Genomic DNA, 17,282 nt, shown 5'->3' with positions numbered 1-17,282 from the left:
TATTCGTGGTACTACGAGGCTCACAAAAAGTATTTCACCTCTGAAATATCCCAACATGTTCAGAAGAAAGTAGAGTGATCCTCGGGTTTGACAAATGGAAATTTTGTTAAGAAAGCATGATAGCGGGGGAGAAACAAGTTTCAACATCTATACCTGGAGTTTCGGTCAAAGGAGAGCGTCAAGAGCTCATCGCCCATGCTAGGGTGACTGAAGTGCGGATGGTAAGTTCCAAGCAGACAAGAGTAATCACTCATGAGTGAATGGGGACGGTAGGAGAATCAGTGTATCAACGACCTGGAAAGGTGCACAGAAGTAAATGGTGACAGATGTGTTGCTGAAAGAGGGTATTGGCGCGCCTCACAGGGTGAGAGAAATTTGATTCCTCCTCCCGCAGACTTAAGCCAGAAGTTGGCTATCTGAAAACGAGGCTATCGCAATCTCGGTCAGCAGAAGTGTGATTGCTCTATCCCGTGAACAGGAGAAAAGACGGATATCGGTGGTGTCACAGAGAACTTGTCGGACTCGCTCCGAGTCCTAAAAGAGACGATGTCATTGCATCGTGATAGCTATTATGTCGAATGAAGATATGATAAGAATAAATACACTGGTTGTCGCTGTCTAACTCGTCACGCTATGCAATTCTCTCCCCCATGTTCCATTTCTCTAACATATCCCAGGGCAACGCCTCCTAAAGTCCGGCTATTCAGCACCGAGGAGTTTTAGAGAGTTCCGTAGCTCTTTGATCGCCGTGTTGACATCGTCAAACGTAAGAGCAGATACAGCCCACCGGGCATGCTTCTGAGCGAGAGCAATTGCTTGGTCATCAACATCGTGAGAGTTCGCTTGGGTAGAGGGCGCGGGGGCTGCAACAGGGGGCGTTGTTATAGGTGAAGGTTGATGTGTTGGACGTGGCGTTTGACTGGGCGCGGCGGGTGGCACGAATCGCGAAGATTCAGCGGCGCTTGGCACGTTATAGAAAGAGTCACCACCATGCGAGGAGGTTGAGGAGCTAGTAGGTGGTATCGCAGATGGTGGAGGGAACGACTGAAATTCGTTAGAAAGTTTAGAGCGGTGGTATCCTCCGATGTTGGTTGGAGTATCAGGAAGATTCGGCGCTGCTGAGGAAGCAAAAGTATTCGGCGTTGATGGAAGGTTGAGTGGTAAATCGTCGGCCGAGCCTACGTCTGCAACCCGACTAGAAGTCGACGCAGGCTCTTCAGTAGCGGATGGTAGCTTGTTGAGGGTTGTTGGCGGCTGTGGTAGAACAGGCGACGGTCCAGAAGATTGCGCATATTGGGATTCTTCTGGATCGTCTTCAACGCTCGGTTGCAACAGTGCAGGTGGAGGCGCAGCGGCCGCATTAGACTCGGTTGGTTTTTCTACCAGGCTGTCCTCTGCTGGTTCCTCAATCCTTGGGTTCGTTGCATTCGGGTCCTCTCCCGCCTTTATCGCCTTCGCAATCCTCACGGCATGGTACTTGGCGAATTTCACCTTCGCAGCAACCTCCGCTTCGAGAGGGTTCCAGATCTGGCATAACTCGAGAAACGTGGCGGCGGCCTGGAAGGTATCCGCTGTTTGTCTGAACCAAGTCAACTCGATATCCAGCTCTCAGGTGAGTGCGCACGAACTTGGTCACTTTGTTGGCCCGCAGAGCGGCTTCTGCACGACCAAAGACTTCAAGGCCAAACTCCTCCACATAGGCACTGGCGGCCATTGAATCCGTGATAGCATCATTGTCGCGATTTCCATTTTGAAACTTCAGCACAGAGACTTGGGTCAGCAACACCCCCCCCCAAGGAGACACTCAGGACTTTCGTGATCGCGCTAACGTACGTGTTCCAGCTTCTCCATTAGCTCCGTTGTATACAGTTTTACTTCCTCATCCGTGGTATGAAGGCCTTTCTCGATGATTTGGTTCACAATGTAGAAGTTACCTATGGCGAAGCACAGTCTTTGTTAGTCCTGAGTCCGTCAAACGCAGGTCACATAAGACTCACACCAGTAGGCAATGATGGGCTTTGCCTTTTCGAGCTGGGCTGCCCGCAGAGCAAAGCGGCCAACATCCGCAGACTTCAATGCAGCGGGAATATTGCTCGCCATAGTTCTGCGTCTCTGAATTGGGGTTGCGAGGTTTCGACTAGTGGATGTATGTTGACAGTGATACACACGAACTCAAGGTGGGGATGACGTTGGGACTTGAGAGTTCCTGCGGGACGGGGCTAATTTGTGGCAGCCTCCCCGCATTAGGTACCGTGACTACGTCCCTTTCTATCATGGATAGTGTCAGAGCACTACAACAATACAATGAGCCAACATGTTTCTGCATTTCCCGATGACATGACCCATTCAAGGCGGTTTATATTAGAAGCGTAAAAATATCTCGACGATTATGCATCTTCAACTATCCATTCCCCAATCTCCACCCTCTCTTCTCCTAGAGCTTCCACTTCAAAATGATCTTCCACCTGACCGCCAGGACCTCCAATTCTCTCAAGCACAATCCACACCCCGCCCCTCTCTTCCAGGCCAGGCTGAAGATCGAAGTCTTCCACTCGGACGCCAGATATTGAGTCGCTATGGTCACCATCCTCTGATGCGGCTAGAATCTCCTTGTACGGCCCTTGACCAAGCTCGACGGTCATCAATAAGGGCGAGGGACCAACAGGTCGATTACCGATTTTGGACTCTCGACTCCTTGCAATGAGCTTGACTCGTGTCAGTCGGGAAGTTGTTAGGGGAGCAAGCATCCTATCCTGGCCGGGGAGTAAGACTCCAATATCGGACAACACTGCCCGCCGCCCTGCAGCTTCTGATGGAAGCTGTGTCACTTCACAAGTAATGTTCGTCGAAACCCAGAGTGTGAAAGATCCGTATTGGTCAGGAGCAAATGTGGAGACAACAATGGTGTATTCCCCTGGGTCCAGGTCCTGCTTTTCTACTAAAGAACCACCACGGCGATACTCACCACTATCTGCGACGATATCGCGGCTGCGGACTCTGGCTATGCGCTTTCCACCCGACCAGAACAGCTTGATATGTGTGGCAAGCTCCTGATCTGATGGTTCAAGGACAATTGAAATGTCCGTTGGGTCCGAAAGCGCTATACTAAACTGCGGATTCAGCGAGTACCGTGCCGATTCCGCATTGCCCCCGGCTGTGATCGGTGTCCAGGAACCTTGAACTTTAGTCACACACATGTAATTGTTGGGGGCATGTGATATTCGCACAGGTGAATCGGAGAAGGCAGAAATTGTAAAATTTTGACTGACTCGAGGTAAAGACTCTTCGGACACGACGGCGGTATAAGTAGTTCTTGGGGGAACATCGAGCTTCATGAGAGTGTTCGGTGAGTCGACATAAGGGCCTCGATAGAGCGCTCCATCACTGAGTGCTACCCTCTTTCCTCCCTTAAACACGTATATGCTGATAAATCCGTATCTCTCTTCCTCTGAGGCGCGAGACTCGATTGTCCTGAGATGCCTACCTAGCAACAACCAAATCACCCCGCCACGTTCGGTATAAACTGAAAACTGCGGATTCTTTACAAAGCACCCTGCCATTCCCTTACCGGTTGACAAATCCCACGTGAAATGTATGTCCTCCTGATATGCGAACATTCCGGGATTCCAGTTTAGATATAAATTCTCAAAGTTTTGAAGAACCATCTCGCAATCCATCCAGAACGTGCCGGGAGAGAGAAAAGGCGAGTTGGGGAATGGTTCAGGATCAGCGAAAAGCGCAGGGTACACAGCGTCAGTCCCAGCCCAGGGGTTCTTAATCAAGATTTGACGACGTCCTTTGAGCTCCTTCAGATCAAGTATGGCATAGTCGTGCTCGCTAACAAGGCCCAGCTCTTTCTGCTCCCTCTCCGTAAGTTTCCCGGTCCCTATCGTCAAGAGGACGTCCCCACTATGAAATGATTTGAAGAGGTCCGACCAGATCTGGTCAGCAGTCACTTCATCACTGTGGAGAAAGACTTGCTCAGGGATCCAGCCCGTCAGCACCCATAGATCTGTCCCAGAATTGCTTCCAGGGAACTCGTAACCCCCGCGGAGTTTTAGGTATGCCTTTTCTACCAAAGCAGGCCACATAAAGTTACGATGATTTCGATCAATCATGTACAAAGACCTCGAAGTTTTTGACGACGGTAAACGATCGTCAATGACCACCTTGCGGAAGCATCCGTTGAAGTAGAAGCGAAAGATGTACTTGCCAGATGGTGAAATATCAGATTTCATTGAATTGTGGATGCATGGATATACAATCGGAAGTAGAGTCTGTGTGCGTCAGCATTCGTAATTCTTGCATACAACAGAAGTTTCTCACATCGTCTAGGCCACGCTCCGATCTCGAAGTCGTCGCACAAAGGCTGGCAACCACGGAACAATCTGTCAACACGTCCTGCACTAGATCCGTGTTTCCGGAGACAGTCATTACGGGGTTGAGCGGCATCCCGGCATCGTCCACTTGCCCTGAGAGCAGCTCGTGCGGCCGTTTCCAGCCAGCAAATATGTCTCTCTGCAAGTTAGACAAGTGAAGGTCCGGCTTATCGCTGCGTATTATTAGAATATGCACAGAATATCTTTCAATTCAAGCTTAACACCAGTAGAAAAGAAATTGATTCCACGTACGTGAATAACACATCTCCGTTGGTACCGGTCTCGAATTCAGTGAGACTCGGTTCTGCTTTCCACGGGGGAAATATGAAGCCATTCAGCTTGGCGCCCTGTAAAAGGATGATGTCCTCACGAGTTGTGAGTTTTCGCGTCGACGCTGGAGTACGAAGCCCTGACCGTCGAGACTGTGCTACAGAACGCCAGTCTTCAGACCCTTTAATCTTTTCAGCTCTCGTGAGCCACTCTTTGCACTTTGCGTCCAAGACATTTCTGTCTTTGGGAGAGCTTGTCAAAGTTAGGGCTTTCATGTAATGTTCCGCAGCATCAATGGCAGCGTCCAAAGCCTGCGACTGCGACGAGGCCGTAATAACATCCCGTTCTGCTTTCTAGCTAAGTGTTAGTGGCCCATAGAAGGAATGATATTCGAATAAATACCAGTGCTCGCGATATCAAAGACTTCTGCGAGGGGGCGCTAGAGGTCCTAGACATCCTGATCCCAAAGCGGGATAGCGGTTTGATGGACAACCGGGGTCTTTACTCTTCAGCAGAGCTACGCTTCCTAGAACGGTTCATCCAGAACAAGATGCTCCTATCAGAGAGCCAGGTGCTCAATCTGCCTGTGCCCTTCCCGAAAGTCTCCGCTGATCACCTAACCCCCTCACATCCGAGGTCAGGATGAGGTCAGTAACGACCGTTTCCCCGGATCAGCACGAGGGGAGGCGCAATCGGGAATGATGATAACCAGACAAGGACTGTACGGGCCACTAGAGCCTTGCGGGGATATTAACAAGCGACTGGGAGAAGTGCCATATAGCAGAAGCTAGCGAGTAGCGAGTGGGTTGTGAGGCTGGTGTTGCTCGGCGGGGAGCGGGAAGCAGAGAGTCGAAGCAAGCCGATAAGCTCGAGTCCTCCACAAGGACCACTACCTACTTGGACCTCGGCTCGATTCGTCATGCGCGCCGAGGTGAGTCCCCGGCTCCAGAGCAGAACTGCCTGCCGCTTTTCTTTTTTTGAGGCTCTAATTCTCTATCCCTTTCTATTATTGACTATTGCTCTGTCTTCGTTCACTATCATCTGCCTGTTCCCTATAGCGGCGTCTTTATTTTCTCTCTGTTTTTGGGGTCGCTTACTCCTCAATACTCGAGTGGCTCCGTCTTCGGCCCTCAATCAAAGCGGAGTACAGAGCAAGACCGAGATCACACTAGACAGACATTCGCGGACTCTGAGCTCTGTCCACCTTTCACCAGTGTCTAGTTCCTTTCCAGTTATCCAACTCATAAGAATCGTCTCGAGAAAATGGCTGGTCAATCGAAGCCCGCTCTGTCTCCGTGGGGCAGCGCCGTTGCAGGTGCCACTGGCGCGGTCCTTGCAAATGCTATCGTCTACCCACTTGATTTGTATGCAACCCTCCCCTTTTTTATCTATTAAGACGAGCCAATTCTGACTGCTGCGGCGAAAAAATAGAGTTAAAACGAAACTGCAAGTTCAGGTGAAGAAGGCCGGCGAAGCAGAAAGCAAAGGTTCGGACGATGTGCACTATAAATCAACCTGGGATGCGATCACGAAGATTGTGGACAAAGAAGGCGTTGAGGGACTATACTCCGGAATGGCTGGTTCCCTTATCGGCGTTGCCTCAACCAACTTCGCCTACTTCTACTGGTACAGCGTCGTGAGGACGCTCTATATGGCTTCGGAACGTGTGCCCAAACCGCCAGGAACTGCTATCGAGCTCAGCCTCGGTGCCGTTGCCGGTGCTGTTGCTCAAATTTTCACTATTCCTGTTGCTGTCATCACCACACGCCAGCAGACACAGCCAAAGGACGACAAGAAGGGTCTAATTGAGACCGGTAGGGAGGTGGTCAACAGCGAAGATGGCTGGTCCGGTTTGTGGAGAGGCCTCAAAGCGAGCTTGATCCTCGTCGTGAACCCGGCTATCACTTACGGTGCTTATCAACGTCTCAAGGACATTATTTTCCCCGGGAAGAAGAGCCTCAAGCCTTGGGAAGCATTTCGTGAGTAACATCATGATACCGCTCATGGAGTACTTGAAATACTGATTCCGGTCACAGTTCTTGGTGCTCTATCCAAGGCCATGGCTACCATCGCAACTCAGCCGTTGATTGTTGCCAAGGTTGGCCTTCAATCGCGCCCGCCTCCAGCCCGTAATGGGAAGCCATTCAAGACCTTCAGCGAGGTTATGCGATTTATCGTCGAGAATGAGGGACCGCTATCTCTATTCAAGGGCATTGGGCCCCAGATTCTGAAAGGTCTTCTAGTTCAGGGACTACTGATGATGACGAAAGAAAGGTATACTATTCCTCCTATACCATTATTATGAACATATGCTGATGGCTCCAGGATGGAACTCCTTTTCATTGTCTTATTTGCATATCTCAAAGGTCTCAGAGAGAAGAAGCTTCGCAAGGCCGTTGATGCAGCGGCGTCCAAGGCACAGGCCAGCCTTCCGGCGACTTTGAAATAGACGGATCCCCTTCTGACAGGTGATCATTCCCTCCCTTATTTTACATCTTTATCTGGCGCATAGGTGTAGACCACTTTGTTATTGTCTTATGACCGAGGGTACGGGTTTCCACATACACCTTGTACATATTTCATGAAGAATAGACATCAATAATTCTTATATTTTATTCTCAAGGCTTACAGTAGCCCGTAATCAAACTTTAAAGATCGGATAGCAGTTTTGAGGAGTTGAGAACCATTGTGTATATATTTTGACCGCCCCGCGCCCAGCCGGAATAACAACATTAAAACAATCGGTCTTTACTCCAATATCTTAACCTTCACCCTAATCGGCCTGCAACATCGCTCTCAAAGCAAGAGCATGAGCCGTCATGCGATGGCCACCATGGTCTTCCAAAACGCAGGAGCCCGCCATTGCCGATGATAAACAACAAAACTGCACTTCTCTATTGCCAATCACAACAAATCAACCAGACAAAGCAGCCATACTCGATTGGGCCGCCTTCACAGAACTGCGAACTCTCATCCCAACATTGGTCCTTACCACCGCAATCCTTAGCGCCGCGCGCTTCCATCGTTCCTACCTCCGTCGTTTTCCCGATGCGCCGAGTATCGACGCAGCGTATTTCCGCCGCCGCAGTATCTACGGAAAGGTGACGAGCGTCGGCGATGGGGATAATTTCAGGATCTTTCATACGCCCGGTGGCCGGCTTGCTGGATGGGAGTGGTTACCTTGGAAGAGAATACCAAAGGGGAAGAAGGAGCTGAGGGATAATACGGTGCGTTTTTGACTACATTTTTGGCTACATTTTCGACTGCGTTCTTGCCTGCTTGTAAAGCACGTAAATCCCCTCGTTAATTGTCTGGACATAGTGCAAGATCTTGAGAGTGACTACTAGCTAACCTTTTCAATCACGCCCTAGATCCACGTCCGCTTAGCAGGCATTGACGCGCCCGAGCTTGCGCACTTTGGCCGCCCCGAACAACCGTACGCTCGCGAAGCGCACGAATGGCTAACGTCTTATCTGCTGAGTCGCCGTGTGCGTGCTTATCTGCATCGACCAGACCAGTACCAGCGTGTCGTGGCAACCGTCTATGTACGTCGCGCTCTTGATTTCCCAATCCCGTTCCGCCGGCGGGATGTATCGTATGAGATGCTGCGGCGGGGACTCGCGACAGTGTATGAGGCCAAGTCTGGCGCTGAGTTTGGAGGTGATGCTATAGAAGCTAAATATCGGAATGCGGAGTGGTGGGCGAAGTTGAAGGGGAATGGGATGTGGAAAGGTTTCCGGCGGAATAAAGAATTCGAGAGTCCGAGGGAGTACAAGACCAGGGTAGGCTTGGAGGAAAAGGTGAATGTTAATGGGAAAACCGGAAAGTGATGGAGGTATGGAGTACATGATTTCCTGCCGGTTTCCATCTGTACATACTTGATCAAAATGTCTTCTCATGATAACCTGGTTGTCACTCGAACATATCATCGGAACAAGGGACTACGAGCTGCAGAGTATACGCCGAAGTAGTGAGAGAATGATATAGAAATGCAATCTTGAAAGAAGGTACTCATTCCCCAAGCAAACGGCGGGTATATGTGTCCCAGATATGAGACCGCTGGTACTGGCGTCAAACGACACAGTATTATATAGCAAAAGTACAAGATCGCATCTATGGTATGACCCAAGCCATAATCAGCCTAGCAGAATTTCCGCTCAAACTCCGCTAGAAGCTTCGGAGTGATCTCGTCACTGGAGTTGCCTTCCACGCGCCATAGACAGCCCTTCTGTTGATAGTGTTGAAGTAGGGCTTTGCTTGTTTCTTCGAATTTATGAAGTCGTTGTTTCCATGTCTCTATTGAATCGTCTTCCCTCTGAGTCAATGGTTCTCCTGTTACGTCGTCCTTTCCGGGGACCTTTGGAGCATTGAAATCGGTATTGTACACCCTCCCAGACGGCTCGTGGACCCAGCGCGACGCTATTCGGGAGAGAATAATAGAGGGCGGAGTGACTAAGTGGACGACAAAGTTGATTGGCACCAGGGAGTCCAAGCTCGCGGCCTGGGAGGCGGTGCGAGGAAACCCGTCTAAGATGAAGGACGCTGAGGGGGAAACAGACGAGCCTGATGATTGTGTTTTGGAGAGCCAGCCTCTGGAGTTAAATTCGGAAGAGATGAGGTTGAGAATCATGGAGTCGGGAACGAGGTTTCCTGCTTGAATTGTGGCTTCTGCCTCCCGCCCTGTCGAGTAACATTAGCAGCAGCTTTGTGTGAAACTTCAATATCCACATACCGAGTGCAGTCCTCTTCCGGACATTCTCTCGCAAGAGGTCGCCTGAACTTATTGAAGCAAGTTCAGGAAATTTGGACAGGAGCCTCTCCGTTTGCGTTCCCTTCCCCACCCCCGGAGCGCCGATGAGGATGATCCGTGCAGCTTTCCTGAGCTGCCTGGTTGTGAGGGTCATTGCGCGTAGTGCTCCACTGTGTTGTTTCAATTGCGGTAAGACTTGGTGTCGAAGACTTGGGATTCGGTAAGGGTTATTGGATTCGAACGTTATGGAGCACGCGAGATGGTTTCTCAAAATGACTCGAATCTACAAGTTCCTCATCTTTCCATATTCCACTGTATTTTTCGGGAGACTTCTTGAAGAATGTGCCAATCGTGGCCTTGTCCACTCTTAGAAAGTCAGTATCGTAGTGAAAGTCCCGTTTAAGGCCGAAGTGACTCTATCCCATTAACCCGGGGAAAGCAGTTGAAAGCCGCGGGGATTATGTGTACCTGCTCGTTTAGGAAGTCGGTGAACCGCTCTCGGAGGCTTCTCCGAAAGTCCGCCCTAAATTCGAAGTATACAGCAACTGGCGACTCAGTGAGTGAGTCTCTCGTCAGGTACCTTACACCTAGATGTGTTTAAGGAATAGACTAAAGGTAGTAAGAAGTAGGACTGCCGGATTTACTTGCAAATCCGCTTATAATGCAGTCGAAATTTATCACATGTTCCGGAGAATCGTCCCTTGCTGCCTTAGAAGTGATGGTGCTCCTCGGTTTAAGCCAAGCCCACTAAGGAGATCCCGTAGAGATCATGTGATTTAATCCGGCGCGTGCTCGTCGCGCGTCGCGTCGTCCAATGCCGATAACTATTTCGATATAGGTTCAAGACCAACTTGTGGTTTGAGGGAATAGATTCTTTGCACACGCGCGAGATTCAGGATGATCCGTCAGGAGTTCAATAGGATTGACCCCAAGCGGAGGGCCAACCTCAACTACAAAAAGACACAATTCGCGACGCCGACTTTCAAGCAGCAGGACTATCCCCATCGATTGAACTTCTACGATACACCACCCACTGCAGAGATTACGCTTGAGCAGTTTGAACAATGGGCTATTGACAGACTGAAAAGTGCGAACCTAGATCTCTATTCTTGTATGACTTGCTGTTGACTGTGATAGTCCTCGCCGAAATCGAGGCATGCTCCTATCGAAACAAGACCGCTGCTGAGACAACGGCGCACATCACGCCTCTTCTCCAGAAGTTCCTACCCCTCTCAGCGAACACATCATCTCGAAACGGTGCCGCAGATCCCCGACTCAAGAATGAACGGCAGAAAGACCATTATTCGCACTTTATTCTCCGTCTGGCTTTCTCAGCCACCGAAGATCTTCGTCGCCGGTTCGCACGAGCAGAGACTATGCTTTTCAGGTTCCGCTTTCAGGCAGATGACTCTCGAGAACGACGCGCATTTATCGATAGTCTGAACCTCGACTGGGAATCTGTAGGTGAAGATGAGAGACGCGAACTATCCGAGAATCTGGTCGCCGCGACGCCAGGTCTGCGTCGCTCCGATGAAGAAACATGGTACAAAGTGGATTGGGAAAGGGTACCAGAACTAGTCGAAAGACGCTCTGTTTTTCTGTCCAAAGGGAAAGCATATGTTCCGGAAAGAGAGCAGCTAAGTATGATCATCGCTGAGTTCACTGCGCGACTTGAGCGTGCCTTAGAGGTATGTGAATTCATTTTGCAATTGAGTACGAACATTGAGCTGATAACTACTAGCTCACAAGTAGAGCTTTGCCCCGTCTCGATGAGGATGATCGCCTCTCCCCCATTCTGAACCACCTATCTAAGAACTTCGGAAGTGCCGAGTCCGTATACACAGAAGGCGAAGGCTTCGTGGATGGCGCCCCAATTACCGCCGCCAGCATTGATCCTCTTTCACAACATTTCCCGCTCTGCATGCGTAGCCTCCACATGTCCCTGCGCAAGAACAACCATCTGAAACATTATGGTCGGCTCCAGTACACTCTGTTCCTCAAGGGAATCGGTCTATCCCTCGAAGAGTGTATTCTGTTTTGGCGCCAATCGTTCAAGGGCTTCACCGATGAGGAGTTCAATTCTCGTTACAAGTACAACGTTCGCCACGCCTATGGTGATGTCGGTGGAGATGTCAACCGAAGGGGTCGCGGCTATCCACCATATTCATGTCAAAAAATTCTTAGCGATACAAACCCTGGAGCAGGACAGACGCATGGTTGTCCGTATCGCCACTTTTCCGTTGATAACCTGATCGGACTTCTCCAATCTACCGGCGTGCAGGACAAGGACTTGTTGCGCGGGGTACGCGAGGATGTCGAGAAGACTCGTTATCACATTGCCTGCAACCGAGTTTTCGAATATACACACAAAGCCGAAATCAAGAGAGCCAAGGAAGACGGCTCGGCGGGTGAAATCGAACTTGATACCATTGTCCACCCTAACACTTACTTCAAGCGCAGTTATCTCCTGAAGCAGCTTGGAAAGACACCGAGAACTGCATAGTGGTGAATCAGGCTAACCGACGAAGATATGTTTACGTCCTTTTACGGTGCTCGAGTTCGCATCCTTCCACCTCGAGGTACATGGCGTTTGGGATGGAGTATGGTTATAAGAAACATCGGGACATATTATGATTGCAATGGGTATAAACGCAGTGGTATAGCAATATCAATTTTTCATTAGGTTCAATCTATCACAATTCGACAAGATAGTGTCGTAGTGAAGGGAGCTTGTGACCACAGCTGATTCCCAGTTTATCCAAAAGAGTCGGAACGACCTTTCAAAGCCAGGTGCCCAGCAACGGGCCAAAGTCTTTCTTCGCTCGACAGAAAAACAACTCCGTCACTGATATGTCTCGAAGCTGAGTGTTGAGTCGGCGTTATCTGAAGAAATTTTGGTAGAAAGAAAAGAAGAGTGAAAAAAGCTCGCGGAGAGTGGGAATTTAAAGGGCACTAGCGTTATCTACTACGGTAGCCGGAGCGGACCCATGCCGCTGTGCTGCAACCTGGCCTTAAACAACAATCCGGCTCACACAACCTGGAACCCCCGCATTGCCTAGCCTCCGGACAACTTCAATTGTCGGCGTGCATTTATTTTAAATAGTGCTGGAGTAGCGTCCTTGAGCTTGAAATTTACAAGTTAAGGGATAATCGCCCTCGGTATTGACCAGTTTCCTTTGGCCTTCCTCCATATACCCACCTGTTCTCCGATTACCCCAGCAAGATGGACTACGAAGGTTTGAAGGACCAATGGAGTGATGTCGAGGACCGCGATGGAATCAGGTTGAGCTGGAACACATTCCCAAGCTCCCGGATGGTAAGTTTCGTGAGACCGGTCTGTCCATGTACTTGTTCTGAGTTGTCAACAGGAAGCGTCCCGACTCGTTGTCCCTATCGGTGCCATCTACACCCCTTTAAAGGAGAGACCAGATGCTCCCCTTCTTCAATATGAGCCAGTGACCTGCAAAGCGCCATGCCGAGCGGTTTTGAACCCTTATGCGTATGAATCTTGCCGTTGAGTTAACTGGTTATTTACCGCTAACATACCTTTAGCAACGTCGACGTGCGCGCTCGAATCTGGATATGCCCTTTTTGTCTCATGCGGAACCCCCTTCCTCCACACTACAAGGATATCACAGAGAGTACGATACCCCCGGAGCTTCACCCGTTGAGCACGACCATCGAATATCAACTTGCTCGTCCCGCCCCTGCTCCTCCGATCTTCGTATTTGTTGTCGACACCTGCCAGGAAGATGACAGCCTGAAGGCTGTAAAGGATTCACTGATTTTGAGTTTGTCTCTGCTGCCGCCGAACGCTCTCGTCGGATTGATCACATTTGGGACCATGGTAGGAGCGCCGCCGCTATGAATTATGTCCCCGACAGGATGCTGACCTGTCTTATAGGCACAAGTGCACGAACTCGGGTACACTGAATGCGCCAAATCATATGTTTTCCGGGGCAGTAAGGACTACAACGCAAAACAGGTCCAGGAAATGCTTGGATTGGCCTCGGGAATCCGCCCTAATATGCCAAATATGCCGCAACAGCCAGTTCGCCCTCCCCTTGGCGCTGCCGCCCGATTCCTCTTGCCTGTTCAACAAGCCGAGTTCCAAATTACGAATATGCTTGAGCAGCTTCAGCGCGACCCTTGGCCTGTGGCAAATGATAAGCGCCCCTTGAGATGCACTGGCGTGGCTCTTAGCGTCGCCGTCGGATTACTTGAATCCTCCTTCCAGAATGCCGGCGCGCATATCATGCTATTCACGAGCGGCCCTGCTACTGAGGGTCCGGGCCTTGTTGTGAGCCCCGAATTGAAAGAGCCCATTCGTTCTCACCACGACATTGACCGTGACAACATTAAATACTACAAAAAGGCATTAAAGGTAGGATTCGGTCTTTAACTTATAGTCAGCATTATTGCTAACCAGCAACAGTTCTACGATGCCCTAGCCAAGCGCGCTGCAAATAATGGTCACGTAGTCGATCTTTTTGCTGGCTGCCTCGACCAAGTTGGTCTTCTGGAAATGAAGAACCTCGCTAATTACACTGGAGGTCATATTCTCCTTACTGACAGCTTCACCTCATCACAATTCAAGCAGTCTTTTATCCGAGTGTTCGATAAAGATGCAAACGATAACCTCCTTATGGGTTTCAATGCGTCTCTTGAAGTTCTGACCACGAAGGAGCTCAAGGTCACCGGCCTCATTGGCCATGCTGTTTCTCTTAACAAGAAGTCCAGCTCCGTGGGTGAGACAGAATGCGGTATCGGCAACACCTGTGCCTGGAAGATGTGCGGTATCGATCCTTCTTCGAGCTATGGTATCTATTTCGAAATCGCGAACCAGGGTGGGCCTGCAGCCGTACAACCAGGGCCTCAAAGGGGTATGATGCAGTTCTTAACCTACTACCAGCACTCTTCCGGACACTTCCACCTTCGAGTCACAACCGTTGCACGAAACCTGAGCGGTCCTGCAGGTGATCCCACTCTTGCACAGTCTTTCGACCAGGAGGCCGCCGCGGTGCTTATGGCTCGTATCGGAGTCTTCAAGGCCGAGGTTGACGATGGTCCGGATGTCCTCAGATGGGTGGATAGGATGCTCATTCGACTTTGCTCGCGCTTTGCCGACTACCGTAAGGATGACCCTACGTCTTTCCGACTTGAGAAGAACTTTACACTCTACCCTCAATTCATGTTCCATCTCCGCCGAAGTCAGTTCTTGCAGGTCTTCAATAACTCCCCCGACGAGACTGCTTTCTATCGCCATGTGCTCAATCACGAAGATGTCGGCGACTCTCTTATTATGATCCAGCCAACATTGGATTCATATTCACTAGAGCATGAAGGTAGCCTACCAGTCTTGCTGGATTCGGCTTCCATTCAGCCCACTCACATTCTTCTTCTGGATACGTTCTTCCATATCCTTATTTTCCACGGTGAAACTATCGCCGAATGGAGAAAGGCAGGTTACCAGGATCAGGAGGGCTATGAGAACTTAAAGACCCTTCTTGATCTTCCAAAGGAGGATGCAAGGGTAAGTCAAACTTTGTCTAACCGCCTTCATTCAATATTGATAAAGACATAGGAACTCATTTCGGAACGCTTCCCACTGCCCCGATTCATCGTCTGTGATGCTGGTGGGTCACAGGCACGTTTCCTCTTGTCCAAGCTCAACCCGTCCACGACACATACAACAGGAGGCTACGGCGGAGGCGTGTCGTCACAGACTATTTTCACCGACGACGTCTCTCTGCAAACTTTCATGGACCACCTCATGAAGTAAGTCTATCGAACAGTTCAGATTATAAACTCTGTGCTAACCCCATAAAGGCTTGCGGTTTCTGGAACGAGTTAAGTGCTGAGGTGATGCCGATTACGAGAGTCCGGGGTTGATGTCGGGTCCTCGGATGATGTGTATCTTTAGCGGTTATTTGTTGCGCTTCGTTACCCCAAATCTAGTAGCTAGTTTTATTGAGTTCCAAAGAGTAGAGATACAAATTCATGAACAACTAAATTCATGACGGCTTTCAAGCTCTTATTTTCATTATGTTGCTCCTATGTATTAATCTGTATAAGTCCGCATCACGTGATACTCGGTTGAGCCCTACCAGCCTTTCCTCATTCGGCGGCTCGCTTAGCCCTTAGCTCGGCGGTGCGATCTCATCAAAACGTTTTGAATTTGGGCCCCGAATCTTTCCTTCCTCTCGACACCAACCACCTAACAACACACCAAGGTAGATCGACGACCTTTCGCACTCGCCATGCGTAAGTATCATCGCCTTGGTTATGTCAACATTGGCGGCTAACATCAAACCCATTGGGCAGCTCCCAAGTTCGACCCCAATGAGGTGAAGATCATGTAAGTTTCGTGTGAAGTCTGAACTCGCGATCAAAACTGACAATTCATTGTAGCCACCTTCGTGTGACAGGTGGTGAGGTCGGAGCCCAGTCTGCTCTGGCTCCTAAGATCGGTCCTCTCGGTCTGTCTCCCAAGAAGATTGGTGAAGATATTGCTAAGAACACTGGCGACTGGGTAAGGAACCATGATTGATCTGTCAAGAACATGGCAGCTAATATAGTTTTTTCCGCGGATATAGAAGGGTCTCCGTGTCACCGTCCGTCTCACCATCCAGAACCGTCAGGCTCAGGTTTCGGTTGTGCCCTCCGCCTCTTCCCTTGTCATCAAGGCTCTCAAGGAGCCTCCTCGTGACCGCAAGAAGGAGAAGAACATCAAGCACACCAAGTCCATCCCCTTCGACGAGATTGTTGAGATTGCCCGTAAGATGCGCTCTCGCTCTCTCGCCAAGGAGCTCAAGGGTACCGTCCTCGAAATCCTCGGTACTGCTTTCTCCGTTGGCTGCAAGGTCGATGGCCGCAGCCCTAAGGACGTCAGCGACGACGTCAAGGCTGGCGAGATCGACGGTAAGTCCAAATTGGTCCCTTTCAAGCTCCGCGTCAGGCGCTGATTACCCACAGTTCCCTCCGAGTAAACAATGGTCTTGATTCTTATGGCGTTCGTCAATATGTATTGGGATGCTAGCTACAGCGAATAGGATCATTGCTTCTACCGGTTAAAAAAAAAGGTTACGATTCATGACTTAGGATTCCCGCTTGCGCTTTCAATGTGATTTTTCACGTTTTTTTCATCGGGTACGGTAGTCTTCGCTATCTGAATGCTTTGCATGGCTTGGCCATCGCTCGAATCCGGGCTGTGAAACCGCATGCCCACGGTACCTTTGCAACACTCTGGCTCTTACCGTTCTTTCTCGCCTCCGGGCCTGGACTGAACAATAACCTCGTGGTATAGGCTTATTTTGCGCAAAGGAGATCAACGACCCTCTACTCACCGCGGTGTTCTCGGACGAAGCTTGCTTCGTCCCGTGGATACAGTGGTCCATTTCATCGGTCTACATACTCGTAAAAATACCGTCTAGCTTGTGCAACAGCTGGACTTTGATTAGATATAGACCTAATATCTCATTTAATTTCATTCCCGTTTCCAGCAGTAATCATTTTGCTAGGGCGCCTCTTGCCTCCATCGTCTTACTGAGCTGTGGCTTAGATCGTCGCGGACTGCGTTTATTTTGCATTAGTGCCGTTAAGAAGACCGGGGTGTGCTGCACACATAGCAAGGTATGACATCGAATCAATAACGCCCGGGGCACAGTCCACCTTATGCGCCAGGACCTCGTGCGTTTTGCCGTGGCTGAACTCGGGCGCTGGCATGGATATTGGACGACTAATGGAAGGCAGCAGTTGATGGTTTGACAGGTGTCTGATATAGCCAGGGTCTACTTAACCTGACAGAAGATTAGGTACTGCAATAAATATTAGTGGTCGGTAATAGTAGGTAATGCCGATATAATCCGTAGGAACGTCACCTC

At 50.0% G+C, this 17,282-nt stretch overlaps 7 protein-coding genes across 7 annotated transcripts; 4 read left to right on the top strand and 3 right to left on the bottom strand.

The window, feature by feature from the left end:
• Positions 1-518: 518 nt before the first annotated feature.
• Positions 519-2,177, bottom strand: BDW70DRAFT_90071 (uncharacterized protein). Its single transcript, XM_073745154.1, has 4 exons — positions 1,998-2,177; positions 1,834-1,934; positions 1,629-1,756; positions 519-1,579 (listed from the first exon to the last, which is right to left on the bottom strand). The coding sequence occupies exons 1-4, from the start codon at positions 2,098-2,100 to the stop codon at positions 700-702; spliced, it is 1,212 nt and encodes a 403-aa protein (XP_073593667.1). The 5' UTR covers positions 2,101-2,177; the 3' UTR covers positions 519-699.
• A 138-nt stretch (positions 2,178-2,315) lies between these two features.
• On the bottom strand, positions 2,316-5,463 carry BDW70DRAFT_90056 (calpain-like protease PalBory). Its single transcript, XM_073745153.1, has 4 exons — positions 5,052-5,463; positions 4,632-5,002; positions 4,327-4,552; positions 2,316-4,277 (listed from the first exon to the last, which is right to left on the bottom strand). The coding sequence occupies exons 1-4, from the start codon at positions 5,103-5,105 to the stop codon at positions 2,388-2,390; spliced, it is 2,541 nt and encodes an 846-aa protein (XP_073593666.1). The 5' UTR covers positions 5,106-5,463; the 3' UTR covers positions 2,316-2,387.
• Positions 5,464-5,683: 220 nt separating this feature from the next.
• Positions 5,684-7,208, top strand: BDW70DRAFT_90054 (putative peroxisomal carrier protein). Its single transcript, XM_073745152.1, has 4 exons — positions 5,684-6,013; positions 6,081-6,628; positions 6,686-6,923; positions 6,975-7,208. The coding sequence occupies exons 1-4, from the start codon at positions 5,913-5,915 to the stop codon at positions 7,096-7,098; spliced, it is 1,011 nt and encodes a 336-aa protein (XP_073593665.1). The 5' UTR covers positions 5,684-5,912; the 3' UTR covers positions 7,099-7,208.
• A 212-nt stretch (positions 7,209-7,420) lies between these two features.
• Positions 7,421-8,635, top strand: BDW70DRAFT_90043 (thermonuclease family protein). The gene is made up of 2 exons (XM_073745150.1): positions 7,421-7,876; positions 8,021-8,635. Exons 1-2 carry the CDS (start codon positions 7,469-7,471, stop codon positions 8,477-8,479), a joined length of 867 nt encoding a protein of 288 aa, XP_073593664.1. The 5' UTR covers positions 7,421-7,468; the 3' UTR covers positions 8,480-8,635.
• Positions 8,636-8,684: 49 nt separating this feature from the next.
• On the bottom strand, positions 8,685-9,646 carry BDW70DRAFT_90047 (adenylate kinase ADK2). The gene is made up of 2 exons (XM_073745151.1): positions 9,382-9,646; positions 8,685-9,329 (listed from the first exon to the last, which is right to left on the bottom strand). The coding sequence occupies exons 1-2, from the start codon at positions 9,551-9,553 to the stop codon at positions 8,791-8,793; spliced, it is 711 nt and encodes a 236-aa protein (XP_073593663.1). The 5' UTR covers positions 9,554-9,646; the 3' UTR covers positions 8,685-8,790.
• Positions 9,647-10,238: 592 nt separating this feature from the next.
• BDW70DRAFT_140941 (DNA primase subunit PRI2) lies at positions 10,239-12,277 on the top strand. Its single transcript, XM_073737704.1, has 3 exons — positions 10,239-10,486; positions 10,537-11,087; positions 11,141-12,277. The coding sequence occupies exons 1-3, from the start codon at positions 10,297-10,299 to the stop codon at positions 11,900-11,902; spliced, it is 1,503 nt and encodes a 500-aa protein (XP_073593662.1). The 5' UTR covers positions 10,239-10,296; the 3' UTR covers positions 11,903-12,277.
• A 167-nt stretch (positions 12,278-12,444) lies between these two features.
• sec23 (GTPase-activating protein SEC23) lies at positions 12,445-15,422 on the top strand. Its single transcript, XM_073737703.1, has 7 exons — positions 12,445-12,715; positions 12,768-12,898; positions 12,952-13,246; positions 13,304-13,783; positions 13,835-14,932; positions 14,984-15,177; positions 15,229-15,422. The coding sequence occupies exons 1-7, from the start codon at positions 12,623-12,625 to the stop codon at positions 15,251-15,253; spliced, it is 2,316 nt and encodes a 771-aa protein (XP_073593661.1). The 5' UTR covers positions 12,445-12,622; the 3' UTR covers positions 15,254-15,422.
• The last annotated feature ends 1,860 nt before the right edge of the window (positions 15,423-17,282 follow it).

Source organism: Aspergillus foveolatus, assembly GCF_047715535.1.
Source record: "Aspergillus foveolatus strain CBS 279.81 unplaced genomic scaffold BDW70scaffold_46, whole genome shotgun sequence".
In the NCBI taxonomy this organism is placed as follows: Eukaryota; Fungi; Ascomycota; class Eurotiomycetes; order Eurotiales; family Aspergillaceae; genus Aspergillus; species Aspergillus foveolatus.
Note: the sequence above shows the minus strand (reverse complement) of the source record. Positions and strands in the feature narration are given on the sequence as shown.

What these genes read in the sequence shown, in the direction of transcription:
- BDW70DRAFT_90071 (XM_073745154.1), bottom strand. Translation starts at nt 2,100, where the DNA reads ATGGCGAGCAATATTCCCGCTGCATTGAAGTCTGCGGATGTTGGCCGC. An exon ending in GCCCATCATTGCCTACTGGT is followed by an intron (nt 1,935 to 1,997) that starts GTGAGTCTTATG and finishes GCTTCGCCATAG; the next exon opens with GTAACTTCTACATTGTGAAC. An exon ending in CGGGCCAACAAAGTGACCAA is followed by an intron (nt 1,580 to 1,628) that starts GTTCGTGCGCAC and finishes GACTTGGTTCAG; the next exon opens with ACAAACAGCGGATACCTTCC.
- sec23 (XM_073737703.1), top strand. Translation starts at nt 12,623, where the DNA reads ATGGACTACGAAGGTTTGAAGGACCAATGGAGTGATGTCGAGGACCGC. An exon ending in CATTCCCAAGCTCCCGGATG is followed by an intron (nt 12,716 to 12,767) that starts GTAAGTTTCGTG and finishes AGTTGTCAACAG; the next exon opens with GAAGCGTCCCGACTCGTTGT. An exon ending in TGATCACATTTGGGACCATG is followed by an intron (nt 13,247 to 13,303) that starts GTAGGAGCGCCG and finishes CCTGTCTTATAG; the next exon opens with GCACAAGTGCACGAACTCGG.
- BDW70DRAFT_140941 (XM_073737704.1), top strand. Translation starts at nt 10,297, where the DNA reads ATGATCCGTCAGGAGTTCAATAGGATTGACCCCAAGCGGAGGGCCAAC. An exon ending in GGCTATTGACAGACTGAAAA is followed by an intron (nt 10,487 to 10,536) that starts GTGCGAACCTAG and finishes TGACTGTGATAG; the next exon opens with TCCTCGCCGAAATCGAGGCA. An exon ending in GACTTGAGCGTGCCTTAGAG is followed by an intron (nt 11,088 to 11,140) that starts GTATGTGAATTC and finishes GATAACTACTAG; the next exon opens with CTCACAAGTAGAGCTTTGCC.
- BDW70DRAFT_90054 (XM_073745152.1), top strand. Translation starts at nt 5,913, where the DNA reads ATGGCTGGTCAATCGAAGCCCGCTCTGTCTCCGTGGGGCAGCGCCGTT. An exon ending in ATCGTCTACCCACTTGATTT is followed by an intron (nt 6,014 to 6,080) that starts GTATGCAACCCT and finishes GCGAAAAAATAG; the next exon opens with AGTTAAAACGAAACTGCAAG. An exon ending in CAAGCCTTGGGAAGCATTTC is followed by an intron (nt 6,629 to 6,685) that starts GTGAGTAACATC and finishes TTCCGGTCACAG; the next exon opens with TTCTTGGTGCTCTATCCAAG.
- BDW70DRAFT_90047 (XM_073745151.1), bottom strand. Translation starts at nt 9,553, where the DNA reads ATGACCCTCACAACCAGGCAGCTCAGGAAAGCTGCACGGATCATCCTC. An exon ending in CCGGAAGAGGACTGCACTCG is followed by an intron (nt 9,330 to 9,381) that starts GTATGTGGATAT and finishes GTTACTCGACAG; the next exon opens with GGCGGGAGGCAGAAGCCACA.
- BDW70DRAFT_90043 (XM_073745150.1), top strand. Translation starts at nt 7,469, where the DNA reads ATGCGATGGCCACCATGGTCTTCCAAAACGCAGGAGCCCGCCATTGCC. An exon ending in AGGAGCTGAGGGATAATACG is followed by an intron (nt 7,877 to 8,020) that starts GTGCGTTTTTGA and finishes ATCACGCCCTAG; the next exon opens with ATCCACGTCCGCTTAGCAGG.
- BDW70DRAFT_90056 (XM_073745153.1), bottom strand. Translation starts at nt 5,105, where the DNA reads ATGTCTAGGACCTCTAGCGCCCCCTCGCAGAAGTCTTTGATATCGCGA. An exon ending in CTTTGATATCGCGAGCACTG is followed by an intron (nt 5,003 to 5,051) that starts GTATTTATTCGA and finishes ACACTTAGCTAG; the next exon opens with AAAGCAGAACGGGATGTTAT. An exon ending in CGGAGCGTGGCCTAGACGAT is followed by an intron (nt 4,278 to 4,326) that starts GTGAGAAACTTC and finishes TGACGCACACAG; the next exon opens with ACTCTACTTCCGATTGTATA.